At 34.0% G+C, this 24,797-nt stretch overlaps 4 protein-coding genes across 5 annotated transcripts; 3 read left to right on the forward strand and 1 right to left on the reverse strand.

Annotated features, from left to right (window-relative positions):
• The first annotated feature begins 2,268 nt into the window (after window positions 1-2,268).
• LOC108735850 (SET domain-containing protein SmydA-8-like) lies at window positions 2,269-11,018 on the forward strand. The gene is made up of 8 exons (XM_018468047.2): window positions 2,269-2,581; window positions 5,844-5,977; window positions 8,118-8,258; window positions 8,922-9,291; window positions 9,370-9,564; window positions 9,788-10,047; window positions 10,162-10,421; window positions 10,528-11,018. Exons 1-8 carry the CDS (start codon window positions 2,561-2,563, stop codon window positions 10,767-10,769), a joined length of 1,623 nt encoding a protein of 540 aa, XP_018323549.1. The 5' UTR covers window positions 2,269-2,560; the 3' UTR covers window positions 10,770-11,018.
• Window positions 11,019-12,154: 1,136 nt separating this feature from the next.
• LOC108735856 lies at window positions 12,155-16,885 on the forward strand. 2 transcript variants are annotated; one of them, XM_018468061.1, is made up of 4 exons: window positions 12,155-12,402; window positions 13,563-14,027; window positions 14,919-15,250; window positions 16,004-16,885. In XM_018468061.1, the coding sequence occupies exons 2-4, from the start codon at window positions 13,576-13,578 to the stop codon at window positions 16,495-16,497; spliced, it is 1,278 nt and encodes a 425-aa protein (XP_018323563.1). In that variant the 5' UTR covers window positions 12,155-12,402; window positions 13,563-13,575; the 3' UTR covers window positions 16,498-16,885. The 2 variants fall into 2 exon arrangements, with proteins under 2 accessions (XP_018323563.1, XP_018323571.1); XM_018468069.1 differs by having other exon boundaries at window positions 12,156-12,402; window positions 13,758-14,027.
• Window positions 16,886-16,953: 68 nt separating this feature from the next.
• LOC108735869 (protein aveugle) lies at window positions 16,954-17,552 on the reverse strand. Its single transcript, XM_018468081.2, has 2 exons — window positions 17,431-17,552; window positions 16,954-17,375 (listed from the first exon to the last, which is right to left on the reverse strand). Exons 1-2 carry the CDS (start codon window positions 17,467-17,469, stop codon window positions 17,061-17,063), a joined length of 354 nt encoding a protein of 117 aa, XP_018323583.1. The 5' UTR covers window positions 17,470-17,552; the 3' UTR covers window positions 16,954-17,060.
• Window positions 17,553-18,220: 668 nt separating this feature from the next.
• LOC108734789 (protein transport protein Sec31A) lies at window positions 18,221-24,764 on the forward strand. Its single transcript, XM_025981305.1, has 16 exons — window positions 18,221-18,332; window positions 18,456-18,944; window positions 19,004-19,216; window positions 19,284-19,601; window positions 19,664-19,827; window positions 19,883-20,090; window positions 20,311-20,531; window positions 21,406-21,502; window positions 21,565-21,675; window positions 21,750-21,944; window positions 22,010-22,221; window positions 22,282-22,744; window positions 22,798-23,291; window positions 23,830-24,360; window positions 24,437-24,508; window positions 24,576-24,764. The coding sequence occupies exons 2-16, from the start codon at window positions 18,473-18,475 to the stop codon at window positions 24,762-24,764; spliced, it is 3,960 nt and encodes a 1,319-aa protein (XP_025837090.1). The 5' UTR covers window positions 18,221-18,332; window positions 18,456-18,472.
• Window positions 24,765-24,797: the final 33 nt, after the last annotated feature.

Raw genomic sequence — 24,797 nt, forward strand, 5'->3', positions numbered from 1 at the left:
AATTTATATTGGAATTGGCTGCATCAGATATAAAATATCTGAAGGAACTGTATTTTATTTATTACGATCACTTACAGACTCCAGAAATAAGCAGTTTATGACTTTTTTATGGTTTCATATTCACCTCAATCTAGTTTATGGCGCCACTTAAACTAAATAAAAATCAATGCTAGATCTATCCCTTTATGATTAAATCATAAAAAAATCATTACACATATATCTGAAGCATGCATTATGTGGCAAGAATGGCAATATAAATAGAGCAAATCATATTTCAAGGTACTTTTTACAAATAAAATCCTAACTAATAGGTATTGTAAATGCGAATATGATGAGTTTATCTGTTTCTTTATTATTTGTTTGCTACTATTTCACACCTTCATCCGATCATGAAATTTTTTACACACATTGTTAGGGGTAGGAAAAGGACATAGGATACGCTTTATCCAGAATGGAATACTATTCCCGACGGAGACGAAAGTTTATTTTCTATCCTTCTACGCGTATGTTTAATTTCATCCTGATCATTCTTGTCAAGACATAAAAACTAATTAATCAAATTATTGTATTTTTGATGATCACAGGTAAAAACATTGGATACTCAGCAATATAAAATCTACATTGTTCTTCTCATAAAAAAGTTACTAAATACGAAAAATTATGAATGAATCAAAATGTTCACGAACCAAACAACACTGTTTCCTACCTAATAGGTTACATTCTTGTCTACCAAATTTCACCACCAAAATTTTGTAACAAAAGATGTCGTATGCCTATCACACCTTTATTCCCCTATTTTTTAAAACTAAATTTGTTTTTCTATTCTAAAAGTACAAACTGTTAAATCCTATTAAGGTGAACGTACTTTCATATATTTTATGTCAGTCAGCAGTCAGGAAAAGCAATTAAATTTTTATTTGAAGTATTTACACGTGTCCATATTCTCGATCTAATTTTATTTTATAACTTTGGAGAACACATAAAGCTCAAATATATAGCATATAAACACTTTTCTACAATTTATTATGGTATGGGCAGGAACAAGAACAGTCCACTTCAGTTAGAGGCTCAGGATTGGCATCAAAACTAGATCTAATTGTAAGTCTCTAAGCACATTACAGTCCAAATGGACAAGGTTACACGGGAAAATATTGAATACTAGTGGGTTACTTTTTAGTTTTGATCACTTAATAGTTCTGGTCTACACAAAAATTAGACTTAAAACAAATTTGAGGTACAATATGCGGTTTGGAGTTTTACTGTTGGTGCTGTTTCGTCTTCGATCATATGCGAAACTGAGAGCACCTCTGATACTGACAAATAATCTTAAACAAAGAACCCTAAACCTCACGATCAACAGAACTCATCGAGTATTACATAAGAAAAATATATGCTTTAAATAATGATAGTTGTGATCGAACTTTTTGTATAAAATTAGCAAGAAGTGTGTGTTACTTTTTGGAATTGCCTGTAAGACCTCGGTTAGAGTTTCTTGAATGGTTGAGATGAATCAAAACGCCTTCCCTTCAACAATCATTTGAATTTTGGAAATAGATAGAAGTCAGAAGCAGCCCAATCAAGTGAATATACAAAATGGTGGAGGAATTTGATATCTTTTTGACCAAAACTCCATCAATAAGTAATGTTGATTCTGTGAGCTGATACACTATCATGCAGCAAAGACTACGAATTTGGCTTTCGAAGTTTTGGTCAAATTTTATGATATCTATCATGTAAACGTCTTCGAAAATATAAATAGCAACACCTGAACATCAACAGTTTCAATTTCTGGCAAAAATTCTTTATAAAAGATTCCTCTGGCATTCGAACTCCTTTGGTTTTAAATTTTTGGACTCACCTACCCTGAACTTGATCGCTTTGTTAATGGTACATACTCGAAACGCCAAGTTCCACAAACCAGCTTCTATGCTAGTCATAATGTCCGAATTCATACGACCAGATCTTTTCATGTTTTGCAATGTTCAATCATCTGCTAACATGTGAAAAACAAACAAAGCGAACATTTCTTCTTCCATAATCCAAAAGTTCAGGGCCGACGATTGTTCAATATTACAATAGAAAATGTGGTCATATTTTTGTCTAAAATTAGAAGGAATGTGTGCTATATTGACCATGCACCGAGTGAAATTGTTTCTCCGCCACTGATTTGGCGTCTCCCACAACTTAGAACAAAGTAATCCATGGAAGGGACGTACGGACGCCCGCCCGGCCGGCAAACAATCGCCGAATCTATATATATATTCATAGCCACCTTCGACATCCCGTTGAGAACGCAAACTAGAAGCGCTCGCGAGATACCTACCACAAAAATATATTATCTGTGCCAAGAAGTGTCACTGCTGATGCATTTAGAACTGAAATACTGTTCGTGAATCAGAAAAAACTTCTTCTTTTGCTTTTTCTTCTTCATACTGCCGTATTAGTAATGAAGAACGACTCGACAAGTTCAGAATAAAGAAAAAGTTACATCGTCGCCGACCACGAATAGAATCTCTGTTAGTCACACGCGTACGAATTTGCCGTCTACAAATAGAGAAATATGTCTTTGCATCGAAGAAGGGTATGTAGATTACTTTTTTCGTAATTTTGATCCTTTGGCGCCACAAAGTTTGCCAAAACAACATCCCCAACTCGTTCAACTACTTATGACTTTCTATTTTTGACTTCGGAAGAAGAATTTCAGTTCCACCGCGGACCATTGTTATTATTAATGAGCCATTTAATTAGAAATAAAAATTAAAGATAGAACTTTCTTCTTATTTCTTCAATTACAAGAAAATCCTTACGAATGAAAGTAACTGTCTATACAAATAGCTACTCAAAAATGCATTGCAATTTCGAAAATGTTAATAAAAAATTATTTTTGGCATGTAATCACTTTGAAATGGAGAATCTATTTTCTGTAGTTTAAATTGAATTCGTAAACAAGTTTAAACTTGAAAGGATTTGTTGATAAACAGGTCATCACATCTAGATTTACATCATCTACCTTAATTAACAAGCACAACGATCATTTCCATTCTAGAAATGCCAATTTTGTTTGAAGATCAGAATCAAACTCATAAATATCTCTCCAGAAAAGTTGTTAACGTTAAACAAACTAAAAATAATTCAAACAATGTCTCCCAGTTCTGCATCTTCAACATGTACATGTCACAGACAATTAAAACCTGGAAACGGAATTTTTGTACACCATTTTTCATGAAAAACGTATTTTTAAATCTGACATTTTTTGGTAAGTGCTTCAGTAAAACAAACTGTTCACAAAAATAGATTCATGCCTTGGATTTTAATGTCAGAAGAAATAAGGAAATCATTAGTTTCAAAATAAAAAGAAAGGAGATGTCTTTTCTTGTAAGACAACAAATGCAAAAATATTAATTTATTACTTCGTGAGAACTGTTTTACAGCTTTTCACATGATGATTTTATCGTTTAGGAACTGCATACGTTCGACATCAAAGATAGATGAAGCAAATATTTCAAAATAGATATTATACGAATCGTACATTTGAAATCATACAGAAGCGGCAGTAATAGCTTTCTTTTACTATAACAAAATATACAATAGGGCCGTATCAGTCCTGCTGTTCAAAAAGGAAACATGAAATATTTGAAAAAGATTTTCTAGTCAAATATAGACGCACCAGTGTGTAAGAAAAACGTAATGTACGACACCTTGGAATAAACACTGCGTATTCTTCATGCTCTTTCTTTGATTTATAGCGCTATATGAGCGACAAAATTAGACTATGTGCCAGCCTTTGCCATATAAAAGACAATTATAAGGGTCAAATTCAGGGACGTAGCTATGAATGGGTCCAAGTGGGCCAAGGCCCAATTATTAAAAGCTGACCCACCCTGAGTATTAACTCAACCCGATATAAATTTTTAATTATAACTGGTCTGCCCTAGAGGCACATCCTTAATAATGCCCGAAAACATTCTCCCTACTTGTAACGTGTAGGGATTGTAACTCATTAATTAAAACTGAATTTTGACCCCTTCAAATATCTGGTAAATGTGAAAAAATCCAAATCCAAACAATCTTCCTATTAGAAAATACCATAATGGACCTTGTTGGAGCATACATAATCCTAAAATGTAGCATCGTACTACAGATGGCGTTTACCGCGCCATTTGTGGTATTTTCTAAATCGCGCTGTTAAGACACCAGGTAAAAGTTGGTCTGTGTTCTGTCGGAGCTGTCTGCGACGCGCTGATGAGATCCAAAAAGATCGAAATCGCGATCCGCGTCTGGCAGTTTCGACAGAATACAGACCACTTCGAATTATATTAATCTTCCTATTGCACCACTGTTTCACTAAACCACACTTGCTATTTTAACCTGCCTGCAGAAGCGAAAAAAATCCAGATTTCACAATCTTCCCATTGCACCACTCTTACGCTAAACCAGAAAAAGCACGTCCATTGCACTTGGCATTGTAACATGTCTCTAAACTTATTGCACAACCTGATTAATTTAATGTACCAAATAAGTCCATAGATAGCGCACTTGTAACAACAGAAAGCTCGTATCAACTGAAAACAAAGTACTAATTATTGAGAGTTTACGAAGAGACCAATCCATCAGTGACCTACGATGCGTATTCTATCATTCATACTACTTCATGATGCCTACAGTGTTCAAATAGAAAGGTAACTGAAAGGGGATATGATGTTCTTCTGGAATTGCTTCTTTTGAATGACTAGAATTAATCAACATGCTTTCCCTTCAACAGTACCTACTTTTAAATTTGAGAATGGCCGGAAGTCACAGACCAAGTGAATAAGGAGAACGTTTAAAGAATACGGTACCTTTTTGACCAAAAATTCACCGAGAGGTTATGTTAATTCTGTGAGCTGATGAATTATCATGCAGCAAAGACCATGAATTTGGCTTTCGACATTCCAATCCAATTCTGTGATATCTATTATATGAACGTCTTGTTTCAACTTCTTTATGAAAAATCCTATTGTATTTGAACTTTTTTTGGTTTTGGATTTTCTGGACTCTTCTTCTCTGAACTTGGTCCGTTTGTTAGTGATTCATACTAAAAACACCACGTTTCCTACAGCAATTACGATAGTAGCCATGAGGTCTGGATTCATATGACCTGTTCTTTTCACGTATCGGCAATGTTCAACCCCCTAATATTTTTTTGATCATTGAAAATGAGATGAACCGTTGTTTTGAGAATGCCAGTGATGTCCTCGATGGACCTGGTAAGGGTACGACCGATCTTTTCGAAGAATTTAAGTGACTGCCCAGTTATAGATTGACCTGGACGTACATTGTATTCAATGCTTTTTTCTCATAACAAAACTCTGAAAATCGCCTATAAACACCTTTAGTTTTCAAATCTTCACTAATTCTAAAGCCTCAGTGACAGTTTTATACGGAATTTAAGATTATCACGTTCTTCCATTATTGATTTTCGATTGACATTGAATAATTGCTGTCACATTTTATGGCATTACGAACAAACTAACCGTGTAACACCTTAAAAATTTAAAAAGTCACATACTGAAACTCTCACCAACATGATTGGATTCAAAAATGGCGTGGCGGATTGTAACTAGTCTTTATAAAATCAGTTACCTTTTCAATTAGACACTGTATTACAATGAGCTAATAAACTGGAATATCTATTATGCGGCAAACGAAGTTTTTTAGAATAATTTTTGAATTGGCCTGCAGAGATTATATCAATGATGTAGACGCAATTTCTCAATAGTCTTTGAACGCATTTCTTCAGTTTTGGTCACTTAGTACTCTTTTCTGGGCGTCAATTTTCTTATTCCTTGTGTCTTTTTCTTTAGAGGCAGAAATCCAGAAAAGGTTCAGATACGTTGATTCCCATCAATAACAATAACAACGATGATGAGAACTCCAGCAAGGAAAAGAAGGAAAAGGAATTGAATTTTCGCATCAAAAACTCCAAGGTTATGGGAAGGTACGTATACCATCCACGCCGACATAATTTTGCCATACCAATCATGTATGTAAACAATCTAAAAGATATCTAAATTTACCGTACATGATGTTTACTTTATAGTGTTCGCGAAAAGCGTCTACCATTAAATATTCTATTTTAATAACTTCAACATGAACAATAAAGCATCTAAATTTTTGGCAAAAATACAAATGAGATAATGCACAGTTGTGATTTTATAAACGGCATTATAAACAAGAATGAATGACGTGGATTATAGAAACGAGACAACCCTATCAGTACCTATTTACATAATTATTTTTCATGATCGATTTTTAAACCTATGTACCTAGGGGTCTGTATCTTCTCTCAGATCTTTGATACGTTATCTTCAAAAACACAATATATAACAGTAAAAGCAAAAGGTTTTTAGAAATTTGATAACAAATTCCACGCAGCTAATCCCTGGGTGGTATCAGTAAACAGCTGTGTTCGCTGATAATATAACTGTAGTGCATAATTAAAGCAGCCAGATGACAGAGTTCAGGTTTCTATTGTAGATGGTCTCTATTTTCCAAAGAACAAAATATGGACAGCAGTTTTGATAACTTCAATTGCGGAGACCAATTTTTCCTTATTTTGATATTAAATTTAGAAATTTATAGTAAAACAAAACCTGTACTCTAAGCATGGGTATACGTTTTAGTGCATCAACCCGAAAAGAACTTTTAAACAAGCTAGATAATGTTTGAAGCAACCGTTTAATTGTCTGACGTAATTTTTTGTTTTATGTTTTTTTATTTAGGTACAGCAACTTTTTTGGCTCGCGCTCGTTCTGACCATAACACTGACATTGAAATCGTTTGCATATCTACACAAAGTTCTAAACGGAACACTTTTTGCGTCACTTTAGCTAAAAATCTAATTCATTACCAATAAAACAACAATTACTGTTTTATATTTTGTATTTTTTAACATTGTGTTTCCAAACTTTTTAAAGGACAAAAGAACTACCTATCATTAAATTTAGTTTCAAAAATTATTTCATAACTAATCATCCCCATCACAAGAAGTGAACGGGCAGAGAGGGGTCACGATCCTTCAAATCCAGACCCGTTTGTGCGCAAGTGCTTCAAATACCATTTTGTCTATATTTTTATAAATTATTCAAAACGATAATGACCTATTTCTTGGTAACATTTTATTTGCGTGTCTTGTCTTTCTAATAATATTATTCAATACGTTGTGACATGACCATTCTGTATAGAATAAAAATAATCCTTCCTTTTAAAATTTTAAAAGGAATTATCAACACAAACTGTTGACAGTTGATTGACTAATGAAAGCAAACATTATGTTCACAGCTTTTTTAGTGGATATATATATTCCATAAATTTCTCATCAAAATTTTATTTTCCTAAGGAATAGTCGGAATCCATTAAACTGCAGAAATTGAGAAATCACGCAGGTGGTAAATGTTGTTTATCTTAATCTCGTCGTCAATCGATGTTGCATGCGAAAAGATTGAAGAATAGATAAAATTAATTGCGTATTAAAAAAACAGGAATTTTCAACGCAAAATGGAATACATCATTCGTAACATACATTTTTAGATATAAAGGCAACATTGTCTTGTTTCGAATGTTTGTTGTCAAATTACGTAAACAAAACTGAACGGTTCATGCGTGTGTTTCGATCCATATAAAATGTGCTTGCGGTTCATTGGAATCGATCCAAGTAATCGATTAATGATCTAATTTATGATTCAATTTAACGTGTTATATTAATACCTAAGACTCTCAAGTTCATCATTATGCCGATCAACAAAAGTTTATTCAACCACAACGATCATCCTTCAATTCAATTACATTGTCCATAACTTATTTCTAGTGGACTCCAAAAATATCACTGAAGTTTTTTTTTTGAGTTTGAGCAATAAAATTTCAATTTTTATGATTCTACACCTCAAAATGTTTATACACATCAATATCAAATCTGCCTTACGACCACCTAGCTAGATAATTCTATAGGAAGGGACTAGGGAAATTGGGAATACTAGGTACTCCCCGAATCTTGAGAGCTTCCATTCCAATTTAATACCAACATATTAAAAAAGTAACTTTTATCCGAAGTGATTAGTGTTTCACTTTTAAATTGTTAGATATATGGTGGCTGCAAGATATTTTGAACCTGGAGAAATAATAGTATCTGAAACACCCCTAGTCGTAGGCCCATGCACTGGATGTAAAGTTCAATGTTTAGGTTGTTATCAAACCTTAAACCAAAAGGATAAGTACCACAAGTAAGTTTGGCTTATATGTTTAATTGCTAATCTAAAAGGAGCTTTACCAGAAAAAAATTAAACAAATAAAAGTTTTACGTTTTTCGCAATAAGCAGAACTCTTACGTTTCTGTTGAAGAGATTATCGTCACAGAGACATCAGTCCAAAGCCTAGTTGAACGTGCAGCTCCACACTTTCTTCCCATTTCATTAAAACTAAACATACCACATTCCTGTTTGCCAACAGTACTCTAATCTATATATTCCTCTTATGCCTCTCTTTAATCCTATTTCAGATACTAATATCTCTCTGAATAACGCCTCATGTGTTAAAATGTGTTGTTCTCCTACTCTTTCTAATACTTCCTCATTTTTACCTTTTCTAACTACGGTGGTTTTGGCATCCGCCTATAACATCAAACGCTTCTAATTTTTACTTTTCCGCACTTCCACCATCCACATTTCCAGACATGCACTCTTAATAATATTTTTTGAATTCCTAAATTAACCGAGATTCTTTTTCTTAAAAGCTAATACTAATAGTCTACTGCTTTTTCTCTTCCCACTTATTTGGAATTCTGTACATCGAAAATCATCGACTTATTCTGGCTTTTAGTGTCCAATTTCAATATTAGCTCCCTTATATATCAACATCTTTGTTTTATATTAAATTATTTACACTAGATGCAAAAACTGCGGCTGGCCTTTATGTTCACCAAAATGTTCCGGAATTTCCCAATATTACGGCCATTCCACCAGCGAGTGCAATATCTTAAAAGAAACCAAGTCGAGTAATTTTTTGAATTATGCCAATTTCGACGACTTAAAAATTAACCTCCATGCACTAGTACCGTTGAGGTGTCTTCTTTTGAAATCGTTAAATCCAAGTGGTTATGAAAAACTAATGAATATGGAGGCCCATAATGAAATAAGGGCCAACATTCCCGAAGTTTGGAATGGAAATCAAAAAACGGTTGTTGAGAAGATCAGGAATGACTGGGGACTTTTGGAATATACTGAGGAAGAAATACACACCATTTGTGGCATTTTGGAGGTAAGAAGCATTTGATGGTAGTGCCATCCAGACTTGTCAAACAATTTGGGTACGACACTAAACATTCTTCTTCATCAGGTGAATGCTTTCGAAATAGGTCAAAATGGAGTCAATATTCGTGGATTATATCCTTCAGCATTCCTATTATCACATGATTGCGTACCAAATACAAATCATAATGACGAAGAAAAGGATTTTAGGTTAACAATTAGAGCATCTTTGCCAATTTCAAAAAATCAACCGATAACTTTAAGTTATGCTTACACCTTACAGGTAAGCGAATATGCGGTTCTAAGAATTCATTAACCTAAAATTAAAGTACGAACAATTTAATTAACGTCAAATCAAGTTAGTTTTTCCTTATTTAACCCCGTCCACTACAACGTCAAACTTTTCAAAAGTTTATGAGCATATCTATACAAATGCCTCTGGCGAAAAACGACCAGAACGATTAAAAAGGTTCCCTCACTAAACTGTTACATTGAATCATAATTAGGGCACCTTAAAACGCAGAGAACACCTCCTCGAAAACAAGTTTTTCGAGTGCATGTGTAAAAGGTGTTCGGATCCCACGGAGCTGGGCACATTTACCAGCGCCCTTAGGTGTCCCAAGTGCGAGAAGGGATGGGTTCTGTCTACCAACCCGCTGGATCCTGAAGCAGCTTGGTCTTGTAATAATAGTCAAACTCAAGAATCGGAAAATCGTTGTCCTGGATACAGGGTCACTGCGAAATCCATGAAACTATTAATTAACAGGTAAGAAACAAAGAAGTCAAATAATAGTTCAATAAGGTAATTTTTTGGAATATTGCCTGTTTTTGTATAATATTGTTTGACTTTCTTACAAGCCTCTTTCGATAAACCTTTTAGAATAACTCAAGAAGTGGATTCCATAGATTGTAACGATATCGAAAGGATGGAAGAATTTTTGGAAAAGTACAGAAATGTTTTACATCCCTCGCACTACCTGTGTCTTGGAGTGAAACTATCCTTAAGTCAACTTTATGGAAAAATAAATGGATATTTAATAAACGAACTCACTGACGAGCAACTGACTCGGAAACGGGAAATTTGTAGGGAAATAATGAAAATATTCGATATAATTGAACCAGGATATACGAGATTAAGAGGTAAGTTATCACAACCATCGGAAATCTTTTCCAAATCATTAATAAAATTAAATGAATTATATCTAACGAAAACGGAATTCACATTGGCTAAACATAATTATTACAGGGGTAACATTGTATGAATTACATGCCCCCATAATGATATTAACGACACGCCAATATGAACAAGAGGATATTACCAAATCCGAACTTAGAAGGCGTTTAAAAGAGGTGGTAAAGTGTTTAGAACAAGCAAATATCATATTAGGCTCAGAATCCCCTTCTTCTGCGGAAGGGATGATGGGGATAGCAGCCAAAGATGCTTTGGAAAAGATACGAAACTGGGAAAAAATTATCGGGAAATTCTAAGGACATCGGAAAACTGAAGATTAACTTTGGACCAGGATTACTTAGGTAGACCAGGATTGAGTTTACATATGGCGAATCAAGGGAAAAGGAGAATGTTCAGAATTTATAATAAATACATATGTATATAGAATCATAATAATAGAATCGTGAAAGATTTCGATAAATTTATTTTGATAAACAGATTGTAAAGAAGAGAACAATACGATTGTTTTTAAAAGTCAAAGATGTGCTAGATTTTTTATTATTATAAATAAAATATATATATGTCGTTTGTAATAAATAATTATAAGTGTTTTCAATAAATTACGTTATAAGAAGAATGTTCCTTTACTTGTTTCTCCTTAAAGCGTTTCATTCCTAAATAAAAAAAAATCTCAAGAAGAAGCCTGCAGAGTTATTTGTTATTATTTTCATGATTAGAATTTTACCACAATTATGATAACTTATGTAGAATCCTTAACAGTTTAGATATATTATTACAGTGAGGTGCCCTTCTTATAGATACTTATATTCTAAATTAATTAACACACATGGTAAAAATTAACAATTAGGAATACAATTTGAACCAAATTTAGAGAGTGTTGTACAGCACTTCACAGATGTCATATAGGGAAACCTTTGATGAAATAATACTATAAACATTAAAATTTTAAAGTTACTATGCACCGAATACGGGCATTTAAACCCAACCATTTGATTGCAATTGTTTAGTTCCTCCTCGAATACGTCAAAATTATCTATTATTAACTAAAAAGTCTGATACTGGATAATATTGAAACTATGCTTGAGGAACCCTTTAATCTTTTAATTAGACGATTTAATTGTCAGCTAATTCCGGAATGTCATATCTTCCGTATCTCGATTTTGTCTACAAGGCAAAACGCTTCTTCTTTTTTCATTTTCTCTAATATCAAGTCCTAATTTTTAAACCGTCGAATCTATTGCATTTTACGCGTCCTTTTCTACAATATAACCGAAAAGTGTAATTTTCCACTAATTTTTCCACGACCGACTGACAAAAAGTGAAGAACTACAGAAGAACACGTGGTAAAAGTTGTGAATCAGAAATATAATCGTATTGATAACAATGCGCAGCCACGTGCTGCGCCCTTAATAATTTCCCTTTAGAGCGAGAGTTTTTCCCGTAGCATCAACCCCTTTCGTTTACAAATCCAATTCCTGACGCAATACTGAACATTTCCAGCGCACGCAGTTTCCCCTGGCGTAACCGTTAAAGCTACTGCAGAGCTTTTCCCCTGCTTAACCCCCGTCCAAGTCGACGCACGCGACTATGATTCAGTCGATATCAAAACACCCCTCCGACAAGGATAATAAAGGTGGGCCGAGTAGCATATTACCTCTAACCCCGTGCAGAGACTTAAGTGTGCGAATCTGCGCAAGCGTTCGCACATTATCGATCCCATTTCAGTAGGGTGATTGAGACGGGTTCAGACACCGAATGCTCGATGGTGGTTTTATACAGAATGCGCGAAAAATAACATTAACCTCCACGTAAAATTTGCCCAATTTCGCGAAAAACAAGTGCAAATTCTATTAAAATTCGAATCGTTTCATGTGCTATGTGCCATTGAAAATCAGCGATCTTAGTTGGCGCGAAGTTGAATTAAAGCAGGTGAGTGTCTTAGTTGGCCCGAAACCAAGGTCTGTCTGCTAAAAGGGTGGACTCGGCCTGACGAATGGAAGGGGGACAAAGCCACGTATTCTGTACAATTATAATGATGCAATAAATTTAATAACGAAACAATTTTCGGATAAAATCTTATCAAAGCACAGTGTTTTTTTAAGGAATGCCCAAAACCCAAAACTTTATACGTACTTAATTGATAGACAAGCATCTAATGGCAATTAAACGAATAATTTCAAAAAAATTGATGTTGTAATTTTGGGTAAATATCAAAGCTGCAATTTGAGTTTAGACACTCATATTGGTGCACCTACTTTTAGCAAATATTTCGCAATCTACGCATTCTCATAAACATTATTGATCAAGCGCATTCTCTCTTTACTGACGAAATAAGTACTAATTAAGTAAACATTTTGCTAAAAAAAAAAGAAACTGTTCTGCAAATCTAACCCATTAGTAACTAGTTTCCAATATTCTTCTCTGATTTTTTCAATTGTATTGCAGAATCAAAACCATAATATTGAAAAAACAACCAACGACGTTCCGCCTTGAAACTCACCTTGTAAATGGTAAAGCTCTATAACTAAAGGTCGTTGGTTATTTTTTCAATCAAATATATCATGTTTGGTACCCCGTTTGTCTTTGATTCTACAATATAACCTTTAAAATTTTAAAGTATAAATGTTTCAAACGAAAGAATACAGTTGCGCCAAAGCACGTGCGAAACCATTTGGCAAAATGGTGTTCCCCTTTTGGTAGTCAGACCTTCAATATATTTTACGTTAAGGGGTTTTCATTAAAACAATCCGTTCTTCTTTAAACAAAAAAATAGAAAGAAATATCTATTAATGTGTTAGAAGGCCTGCCCTGTACGGCTGGGTCTTTTAAGCCTACTGCCTAACAATGTTTCCTTACCAAGAGTAACATGAATAGTATCCGTTGCAAATGTTTTTTTATTATGTTTTCTAGTTACTTAAATATATACTAATTTCAAAACATGAACACACGAACAATCCACACTTACTTAGTACTAATCCGGGTGGACTAAAACATTAAGTCTTAAACTATCTAACAAATACAAAAAAAAAAGAAATTAGTTAAAATTTCCGCCTAGAAAATTACTAAGCAAATTTTTCAACCGTTATTAGTACTACTCCTTCGATGGACCCAGCGGTACGCACCCTACAAAAGAAACGTACCTCAAATTTTCGAGAGGACGAGACCAAATTATTGATTCAGCTATGGGGTAGTCCTTTTATACAAAAAAAGTTGTATCTAACGCATAGAAAAGCCCCTGTAATGCGAATTTTGGCCGCCAACATGCAGCAACGTGGTTTTTACAGAACACCAGACGAAATTAAGACTCGAATTCGCAACCTCAAATGTCTATATCATCGAATTAAAAGGTCCATGACCTGTGGTACCGGGATTGGAACGATTGATCCTGATTGGCCCCATTTCAAAGCGATGGACGCCATCTTAAGTAAACAGGGACAACGGAGGACCGAAGAGAATGCCCTCGAAGGGCCCCGTTGTGAAGATATCAAGCAAGAAATTGAAATTGACATCAACGATGACATGGAATCCTGGGCTACTAATGACAGCATACACGGGTTCGTAAATTATTTATTTCTTTTTGCTAATTTAGTCAACCAAACAAAAAATCATGCTTTTCCTTTATTCATAACTTTTGGGAAGTACCTATTTTACTTCCTCCATCCCTCTGGTCTCTTTTTATAATGAATTTTAAACGAAAAAAGGTTAGCATTCTTATGGAAGCTCCTTAACAGGTTCTTTGATACACCACTGGATTAAGCTATCAATTAGCGGCCACTTGAAAAAAGTTGACCAAAGCTGGTAAAGGTAAACGAAACAATCGCCAACTTAATTTGTAATTCGTTAACAAAAACACCTGTAGAATCAAAACAAAAAAATGCAACCTTCTCTCGAAAAATGAAAGCCAAAAAGTTGGTCTAAATTGTGTCATATAATTGTACGTAATATTTTTCTTATGAGTATATCTAATACGTCATCCAAAACTTTAAAAACAAATTCCAATGCTAAAAACCATGGAAAAAAATAAATAAATTGAAAAACGTCTTAAACTTCAAACAAATTTGCATTAAAATGAAGAAACGCAACATTATCCTTGTCTATATTTTTGACGGTAAAGAATGGTACATATTCCACAAATGGAAGAGGAAGGGACAAGAAAATCTGGAGTGGAAAGGTTAGCCTCGAAATACTGTTTACTGTTTGATTTCGTTACTCCGTCAATGTCATCAAAGTGTCAAGTAAATTTCGTTTCAGTATAAAAATCGCAAAGTTTTGTCGTTAATTACCATGTATTTCTTCAAATTAAAAGTAAAAGATGGGTAAGAAGTTTATAAAAAGTAGAATCTTACAGAAAATTTAGGATATATTGCATCACAATGTCTTGGCTTTTGTTTTGAAAAACGCGTGCATTTTAAGAGTAAATTTGCTGAGGATGTATTTCTTTTCAGGTCCGAAACTAACGAAGAGCCTCCTCCAGCAATGCCCAGTTTACAACCGGCACCGTTATCAAAACTTTTGAAGCCGAAACAGCTTGAGACCAATAAATCTACCGTTCAAACTAAAGCAATTTCGACCATTATACCCAACGTCACAATTCCTACACAAAATTTTCAATTAGGAAGCAACACGGTGAAACCGCCGACAGGAGCAGTCCCTTCGTATCCCCTTCCTTTGCTCATTTTGAATGGACTTCAAACAGGACAAGCTGACAAAAACAAGTTGGCATCACAAGCAGCAGCTGGAGCGAACAATGCAGCGATCAACAAAGAAAATCACCAAGGTAAGAAATTAAATCGGTAGAAACATACTCGACTTTGTAATGTACAGTATGTTCCTAAATTATTAGAAAAACGGTGCATCACTTGATCCCTTGTACACTTTTAAAACATATCTCCATCAGATGTTTTTTCATCCTAATTCGTAATTGACTATTAAAGTCATTCATCGATCAGAATCAAGTGCAGCTTACGTTTCTTCCTAGAGGTAGGAAAGAACGGTTACTTTATTGATTACACATTCAATGGAAAACTTAAACAACAAAATGATGAAATAATTTTACAAAGAATTAAGCATTGTTTTAGCAGCATATTCCTGGGATGTCTTTAAAACAACCTATGCGTATTTATTTACACATTTTTTTGGAATAGTTTTCATAGTTTTCAAGGGTGATGCCAAGAAATGTTTAATTATATTTATTAATTACGAAGTAAACCGATTTGCATTATTCTTTTCACACGGGAAATTCAAAAACAGCGCCAAAATACATTAGCCTAAGATGGCCGACTGGTTTTTATTGTTGCATTCTAAAGGCGGTATTTTTAAATTAACGCTCTTTGGGTTTTACAAATTTGGAGTCATATTACCAAATATTATCTATTAATCTGGTCAAATTGCGTAAATATTTCAATACATTTAATATATGAAAGTATTTTGCTAACTACAAGCACAAAAAGGGGAAATAAAGTGAGAATTAACCTAAATTAATACAAAAAAAATTCAATGTTGCGCACAACAAATATATTTTTCTTTTCAGAGCTATGCAACGTGTTAAAAGACCTATTAGATACTCAACGTCAATCGTTAGACGTTGAAAAACAGCGACTTGAATTAGAAAAGCAGAAAGTGGAATTTGACCGTGCTGTTGGATCACAGCTTTTAACATTGGTTCCAATTGTTGGTGCAATTCTTCAAAGGCTAGCGTTTGCTTCTAATCAGGATCTATTAAATGCTGCTGAAGAAATAAATTGTTCTTCTATTTTCAAAAATGGTAGAAAAAGAGCAGCCGGTGGTGGAAATTTGGATATTTTAAAAGACAGCAAAATTCTTAGAACAGTATTAGAACAAGGCATTAAGAAATACATGATGGACGATGACGAAACAGAAGAAAACGATGACCATGAAAATGAAACAAACAGTGAAGAGGAAAAGTATGAAAGCGAAATGTCGAAGAAAGCGATTCGTAAAGTTGAAGCAAAGAGAACCGAAGAAAAAAAAGAAGAAACCAAAAGTAATGAAGAACAGCAATAAAAAGCTGTTTAGTTATTGTGATGTCTTTTTATAAGAATTAATGTTTATTTTGAAGGTGATTTTGTGCCATTTGTCTGTGTTACTTTATAGTGAGTGTTTACATTCCTTTAGATATTAGTTAATTTATTCAATATTTATTCACTTTACTTATAAGAATATTAGCAAAGATTATTATAAAAGAGACAACAGTGATTGTCTTTCTTTCCCAAATAGTACTTTTAAGAAAAAGACTGGATATAACTTTTACTTTATTTGATTTTAGTTTCCTTATTTTACTTTTTGATACTTTTCTAAGAGACTGTTTGGGAAATTTGTGCTAATATACGTACTTGGAAGTTTTCATTACTTTTGTACCTTATTAAATATAAAAATTTGTTAAAGAATTGCCTTGCAATGTGTAAATACCTTTCAGAATGAAATTCATTTTCTGTTATTTTTTATAAATAAAAAGCAAACTATATACAATAATTTATATTTTTCCATCAATAAATAATTCAAAACATACAGTAATTAAACATTTTAACATTACAATATGCTTAGCAATAGAGAAATATATCATTTAGTTAGGCGATATAGTAATCATAAGCCATACTATAAATTTCACGACGTTGAAGGTCTCTTATCTCCATTATGTCTGTTTTTAACCTTAGCTTTAAAATCTCTCTCCAAATAGCTTCTCTGTGGTTTGAATCTTTAATGCCAAGCCTCAGAAGGGAATTGTCATTTAATCGTAAAAGTGCTCTTCCAATAATTTCGTGTTGGGAAAAAAGAGTCCCATACTGCTGATAATAATCACTGCAGTGCCTTCTCAACCATTTTTGAACATCATTTACGGTCCATGAATAAACTGACTTGGGCCTGTTATTGTTAGTTTTGACCTGAAAGGGGCTTATGTATAAATTTGAAAACATAAAATTTGCAGTAAGTAAATACCTTTGGTTTATAATTATTGTTAGAGGTATCCTCTACCATTTTAAATTCTACAGTTTTATTAATTTTTTAATGTTTAATTAGGCTTATAATTACTTAGTATTTACGTATATTATTAAAGGTTATGTTAATAAATTATAGGTTATGATAATATTTGTTGTCTGTACAACGTTGTCAAATCATAACGCATTTACTTATGGTGAGAAATTAATTGAGTCCAAACTTCTTCCATTTTTCCGATGTTGCTTTTTGAAGTATGTAGTCTTGTAAATCTTAAGAGTATTAAACTTTTTGTGATATTTATCACTGGCCTAATTGGTCACTTTCAGGGCTCATCTGTTTATCTCAATTCCATTTTATTAATTTTTAGAAGAGAAGCTCATACTCGACTTGGGAATATCTACCATAATAATGGACATAATTGCTCAAAAAAGGAAAACTAATGTACTTATCTGTACTACATTATTCTTTCATCGACAACCTTTAAAAGGGCAATCCATTAACACTTTTTAAAATTTTAAAATATGTTCTCATTGCATTCTTTATTGTCCATGATTTTATTATCATTTTATCTATTTTATATTCAACCAAGAGTGTACAGAAGTTATAAACCAAATTAAAAGTTGTCAATAAGACCTTTGCAAAGATTTAGTACAGGTCCATCATTAAAATTAAAAGTTTCAAATCATATTTATCAATTTGTATGATTTAGCTCCAATCTCCAATCCATATCCTGACGATTCATGGTGAATAACTTAAAATCTCTTCCTTAATAACTGACAACGTTGCAGTAAGTGTCATTAGGCCACGTTGGAACTGATGACAGTTCATGTGAAGTTTAGATGTTGCTGCAAAGTTATGTCCATATTTTAAAACTTGTAAAATTTCCTATTTCTTAGTCTAAGGTAATTAAAATGCATTTAAATACACTCCCTCATAATTAGTTTATAAACGTATACATTAATCTTTTCTGAACAAAATTACCTTGGTAGCACAATAATTTTTGTAAAATGATGTCTTTTTTGTAGAATTACATTTAATTGCCATGAAAGTAAAGGATATTGAAAGGACCGCTAATGTGGCATGGTCTCCTATAAATCAATATCCAATATTGCTAGCAGCAGGGACTGCAGCACAGCAGTTAGATGCCTCTTTTAATACAAATGCAGCCCTAGAAATTTACTCCCTTAATTTGTCAGAACCTGGATTGGATGCAGACCTGAAGGTCAGTACCCCAAGTGAACATAGATTTCATAAAATTGTATGGGGTCCTTATGGAAAAGATCAGACCAGTGGTACTATAGTTGGAGGTTGTGATGGAGGTGTTATACAAATTTACAATGTGTCACAGTTATTATCTGGTGACAGTGGCTTAGTAGCATGTCCCAAGAAGCACAGTGGTCCTGTACATGCTGTAGATTTTAATCCTTTCCAAGGAAATTTGTTGGCCACTGGGGCTGCAGAGTCAGAAATTTATATTTGGGACTTAAACAATACCACCACACCCATGACACCAGGTGAGTTATATAATCATGTAAACATTATTCTTGAAGGTAAATAAGTACATATTTTTTAGGAGTTAAATCTCAGCCATTTGAAGATGTAGTGAGTATTGCATGGAACAAACAAGTGCAGCATATTTTGGCTTCTACATTTGCTTCTAAATGTGTGGTATGGGATTTGCGTAAGAATGAACCTATCATTAAATTAACAGATACTGTGTCAAGGATCAGGTGGAAAGTTGTTGCATGGCATCCAGAAATTGCCACTCAACTCTGTCTTGCATCTGGTACAAATATATTACTTAATTAGTACATAACAAGTATCTCAATTATAATTATTATTTTGTATTATAGAGGAGGACCATGCTCCAATAATTCAGTTATGGGATTTAAGATTTGCAACATCGCCATTAAAAACACTGGAAAACCATCAAAGAGGCATTTTATCTCTAGCTTGGTGTCAAAAAGATTCTGATCTTTTAATTAGTTGTGCCAAAGATAATCGAATAATTTGTTGGGATCCTAATTCCAATGCTCCAAATGGTGAAGTATTAGCAGAAATTGCAAAAACTAATCAGTGGAACTTTGACATTGCCTGGTGTCCTAGAAATCCAGCATTAATTGCCTGTCCCAATTTTGATGGACATGTAACAGTATATTCTCTACTAGGAGGTATAAAAAATATTTTCACGTTTTACATCATGATATTTTTTAAATTTATATTCGTTTTCCAGGTAAAACAGCTCAAGTTCAAACAACCAAAAAAATTGCAGACAGTTTTCCAGGCATGGAAGGGTACATGGAAGCTCCAGTATTACAAGAAAGTGTGACAAGTGTTTTCAGTGACTTAAGTAAGCCTCCCAAGTGGTTTAAAAGGCCTGTGGGAGCTAGTTTTGGGGTATGTAATGAATATAATTTTTTTAACTATATTTTTAATAATCTTTGAACTTTAGTTTGGTGGAAAGCTAATAACTTTTGAAAATACCATCATTCAGCAAAGCCAGCAGCAGCAGCAACAGCAACAACTACATGGTCAACAACAGGGTCAGGCTCATGTAGTTCAAAAGAGAATTGTATTTGTAAGTCAGGTTATTACTGAAGAAGAACTTGTCCAAAAATCGGTTGAATTAGAACAAGCCTTACAGTATGGAAATTACTCAGGTAATTATAAAATTTTTGGTTTCTGTACTTACTTAAAAGGGTAAAAATTACCAAAATTACCCTTATGGTGCGAGTGTTCCACAAAAAAACATCCATAAAAATGGTAAAATGATGTTGAAACTGTCTTCTTTTGAACCTTTTTATCCTCAATATAAAATTATATTAATATTTTTCCTTAGTATTGTTCACGTTTAAATTGAAAATTATCTACTTTTTTTAGAATATTGTCGAAATAAAGCAGAATCATTGACTGATCAGCACAAAAGGTACATATGGTACTTTTTGAAGGCTTATTTTGAAGAGAATACCAGGGCAGAACTTCTGAATTTGTTAGGGTACAAAGCTGAAGATGTCAATTCGAAACTGAGCGAGTTTACTAACAGCACCGACTTGAATAACGATGTTGATGGACTGTCTGACCAATTAAACAATTTAAATAAAGTACGTAATTTTTTAATCCTTTAGTTAGTTTATTAATTTCCTATACTAATAACAAGAAATTGGCTATACTAAAGTAACACAATTAATTGAATTTACTTTTGCTTAGTTAAATTGAATCACTTGTAACTTCCACAACATTTTATTATTCGTAAGGTGGCGAAACATATATATGTAAAGTGAATAATAAAATCGTGTAGAAACTACAAGTTTTTTAATTTTACTTTTTAAGTAATAAGTTTTATGTTGTAGTTTTTTCTGTTGTTTGTCAGGTAATAAGTGCTTTCAAAAGTTTGTTTATGATTTCTATTGATACCATTAGCCACTAATAATTTCAGTGTTACTGAAAACTTTATTTTTTGCTAATATTGATTTCATTGTAAATAACAACTTGCTTCCATGTTTCTTCTGTGTTGGCTTTCATTGGTTAATTGCAATCTAATTTTTCAAGTGTTTTATTAACAACTGCTCACTAATTATTTTCTAGTATAGTTATTATGAATATGACGAAGAAATTGACAGACCTCAGAGTGTTAGTCCTGAGATACGTTGGGTAAGCTTTTTGGGTGTCCTGTGCCTTCCAGTAAATCTGTTTTTTAATTTATGTCTGTCTTTTTCTCCAAAAAATAACTGTTTTACCTCTACCATCTTTCTGTTTGCTTGTTTCTATCTGTCTCTGATTTGTGTACTAATAAAATGTAGTTTTACATCTAGACAGTACCTTTATCAAGTGTATTGTGTTAATCTAGATCGAAACAATATTGTCAAGTCAACAAATACATTGGTGAAGATATCCTTCTTGTGTTTTCTTTTAAATTAATTTTTAACATGCGTTTTGTAATTAATGTGATTGTTATTATTTGTTGAATTATTTCAGCCCAGTCCTTTTGATGGTGCCCCTCTACAGAATCAAATATCAGCAACTAACAAATCACTTCGTAGTAGTGTGCCTTTTAAAATAAAAACTGGAGATGGTAAAAAGATAGTATTGAATTTAATATTTAGCAAAATATTAAAATGAAGCAATTTTTTATAGACACAGATGGACTGATAACGCAGGCGTTACTTTTGGGAAATACAGAGGCTGCAGTGGAATTATGTTTTAGGGCTGAACGATATGCAGATGCAATTATTATTGCAATGACTGGTAAATTTTGATTTTAAATTTAAAAAAATCTGAATGTATAATTATTTTATACATTTAGTATCTTGTTTCTGCAGGTGGTTCAGATTTACTGGCAAGAACTCAGTTTAGATACTTAGAGAAAAGTGACGGTTATGTATCTTCTTTAATTTCTGCTATTGTATCAGAAGATTGGTCTTCGATAACTACAGGTTGTGACATTGCCAGTTGGAAAGAAGCCCTTGTGGCTCTGCTTACTCACGCCTCTAACGAAGATTTGCCAGGACTTTGTGGTAAGTAAAATTAAACATATACACTTTAACTATTTATTTTGTCTTAAAAATGTACTAACTTGTAGAACAGTTAGCAAACAGACTAGAAGAAGAAAGTAGAGGAGATCCCATGCTTACAAGAGATGCCCAACTGTGTTATATATGTGCCGGAGATTTTGAAAGACTTGTAGCTTCGTGGACTGACTCTGCTAATAAATCTACTGAAAATCTTCAAGAGTTGGTTGAGCTTGTTACGTTCCTCCAAAAAGCTGTTGAACGTCAAGGAAGAACAGTCGAGGTAAACAATTTTTATTGACTGCAATATTGAATTGTATAATTGTTTACTTTTTCTATTTAGATAACAGGAAATCTGGCTTCACTTCTTTCCCATTACGCCATGCTTTTAGCTTCTCAGGGCCGTTTATCTACAGCCCTAAACTATCTCGGTACTTCCCAGAATCAGAAAATTAATGATCTTAGGGATCGCCTTCACGTCACCTTGGGCAAAAAGCCTATGTTAACAACACAAAGGTCTCGCCATTCTGTTTCTAGTTACGTAGGGGGCAGTACCCAAAACTTTGGAATGTATAACAGTACCCAGAATCAATTTACATCCTCCAACCAGTTTGGCAAACCAACACCAGCTGGTTTTGGTCAGTTCAACGCTGGCCTTCCAAATGCCGCAACTTCTAGTCAACCCTGGCAGCCCCAGGTGCCTGCACCAGCGCCCATGGGAGGCCCACCACCTAAGACTTATTCTCCTGCTCCTTCAGCTGCACCTCCGCAACCCCCAAGACCCGGTAGCGTTGGATCAGCTCATGGTAAGTCCTTAATTAATACCTAAAAACATTTGTTTTATTTTTTTTTGTCGTAGGTGACTCTGGTATTAGAACTCGAAGTAAATACGTGTTGGATCCTTCTGTAAACCCCAGCAATCCTTACATGACACCCAGCTCTTTTGGTACCAATCCTGTATCATCCCCAGCCCTTTTTAACACCAACAACTTCCAAACAGACGCTTTGGCTAATGCAAACAATAGTACGTTATATGGACAGCCTTCGTCTTATTCTGCTGCTGGACCAGTGCCTCAAAGTTCCCTTTTACCACCTTCGATGTCTTCCCCAGCAATTCCAGCACCTATTCCCGCACCTGCTTTAAATCCTTCTCCCCTGATTCCTTCGGGAGGTTATAATAATGCACCAATAAGTACTCAGCCAACGTTTCAAGCCATCGGTGGGGCTGGAGATCAAGCATTTGGTTATCAAGAGATTGCACAACCAGCAATCTCTGCAATGAACTCATTACCTTCCACTGTAGCCCCAGGATGGAACGATCCTCCCGTTTTACATAAAGCTTCAAGAATGCAGGTAAATTTCAAAGATTATTTCTGTTTTATTCTTATGCTGTTTACTTTCTTAATTCTGGAGTTGTCTATTATTATTAAAAAGAAAAAAAGAGGTTTTAGTTCCCAAATTCGATTTATGTTTTTCATTTCAAGTTCATACGAGAAGCCAGTATTATGTCAGCTGAACATTCAGGTGTGAAATTATGGAGAAAGGTATTTTTTAAGAAATGAAGTGTGCAACATGAAAAGGCACATTACAGTTTAATTTTTGCCTTAATTTATTGTTCTAATATCCTACAACGTTGATTGGTGTACAAATTAAAAAAAAAAAAATTATTACCCTCTTTCTTTAATAAAACATCAAAACCAAGTTTTACTAAAGCCCTGGTATAAAACACTAGGACTATAATAATGACTAATAATAAATTTAACATTATCCCTCGCCTGTTGTATTTGCTTTAAATGCCTCTCCTTAACTGACTAATGTGTTTTAAGATTGCCCTAGAAACAATAATATTCCCTAATGAGCATATTTTTGAATATATTTTCTTTTATTACAGCCAAAGAGAGCAGAACCCCTTAAACAGGACCCTATAACTCATCCACTGTATGGATCTTCTGCTCCTACTCATCAACCCTTTCCCTCGAATGAGCCACTAAACGCTTCCCAACCCTCCAATTCATATGCACCTATACCTAATGCTGCTCAAACGTATCCTAGTCTTCAACCGGGATTATACAACCCTCCTAATTCACAACCATCGCCTTTTGTTCAAAATTTTGAACCACAGCAGCAAAATCAAAACCAACAGCAGCCTTTTACACCCCAGCAACATCCGTTTATACCCCAGCAACAATCGTTTGCACCTCCAACGTCTACTTTTAACTCTCAAATGATTAATCAGACTGGTTTTAATCAGAATACGATGACCCCAACATTTGGGGATATACCACCTCAGCCACAGGTGGCCGAGGTTGCGTATGCGAAACCTGAACCCATTCAAAAACCTCCCGTTCCAGACGAACACCAAAAAATACAAATTGTTCTTGACGAACTCAGGAGTAGGTGTTTGTGTGTTGCCAATAATCCGGTGAGTTAAACGAATAAATAAAAATAATTATTATCATCCCCTCCTTAACTACTTTTTATATTTTTTCATTGAATAGCAAACGAAAAGAAAATTGGAAGAAGTGTCGAGGAAATTAGAAGTATTGTACGATCTTTTGAGGGACCAAAAGGTATGTATAATTCTCTTAGTACTTTACCTGTTAAATTAATTAAATAATATCCTTTTTTTTACATAAGTTATCACCAAACACATTAGAAGCACTACATGAAATGGTTCGATTAGTAGAATCTGGGGATTATATGGGTGGTTTACAGTTACATACCCAGCTGGTTTCTGGTCCTGATTTTTCCCAAATTGCGGGCTTTATGCCAGGTTTAAAGGTGCTATTGCAATGTGCTATTCAACTTCAAGTTTATATAAGATAATAGGAGTAATGGTATTGATACAATTATGTTTTA

This window comes from Agrilus planipennis, unplaced genomic scaffold (genome assembly GCF_000699045.2).
Source record: "Agrilus planipennis isolate EAB-ADULT unplaced genomic scaffold, Apla_2.0 scaffold5, whole genome shotgun sequence".
In the NCBI taxonomy this organism is placed as follows: Eukaryota; Metazoa; Arthropoda; class Insecta; order Coleoptera; family Buprestidae; genus Agrilus; species Agrilus planipennis.

Bases quoted from the DNA above. Each gene is read 5' to 3' on its own strand.
- LOC108735850 (XM_018468047.2), top strand. From the start codon at position 2,561: ATGTCTTTGCATCGAAGAAGG. The intron at 8,259-8,921 runs GTAAGTTTGGCT...TATTTACACTAG, and splicing joins CAAAAGGATAAGTACCACAA to ATGCAAAAACTGCGGCTGGC. The intron at 9,565-9,787 runs GTAAGCGAATAT...AATCATAATTAG, and splicing joins GTTATGCTTACACCTTACAG to GGCACCTTAAAACGCAGAGA.
- LOC108735856 (XM_018468061.1), top strand. From the start codon at position 13,576: ATGGACCCAGCGGTACGCACCCTACAAAAGAAACGTACCTCAAATTTT. The intron at 14,028-14,918 runs GTTCGTAAATTA...ATTTCTTTTCAG, and splicing joins ACTAATGACAGCATACACGG to GTCCGAAACTAACGAAGAGC. The intron at 15,251-16,003 runs GTAAGAAATTAA...TTTTCTTTTCAG, and splicing joins CAACAAAGAAAATCACCAAG to AGCTATGCAACGTGTTAAAA.
- LOC108735869 (XM_018468081.2), bottom strand. From the start codon at position 17,469: ATGGTAGAGGATACCTCTAACAATAATTATAAACCAAAG. The intron at 17,376-17,430 runs GTATTTACTTAC...AGCCCCTTTCAG, and splicing joins ACAATAATTATAAACCAAAG to GTCAAAACTAACAATAACAG.
- LOC108734789 (XM_025981305.1), top strand. From the start codon at position 18,473: ATGAAAGTAAAGGATATTGAAAGGACCGCTAATGTGGCATGGTCTCCT. The intron at 19,217-19,283 runs GTACAAATATAT...TTTGTATTATAG, and splicing joins TCAACTCTGTCTTGCATCTG to AGGAGGACCATGCTCCAATA. The intron at 19,828-19,882 runs GTATGTAATGAA...TTTGAACTTTAG, and splicing joins CTGTGGGAGCTAGTTTTGGG to TTTGGTGGAAAGCTAATAAC.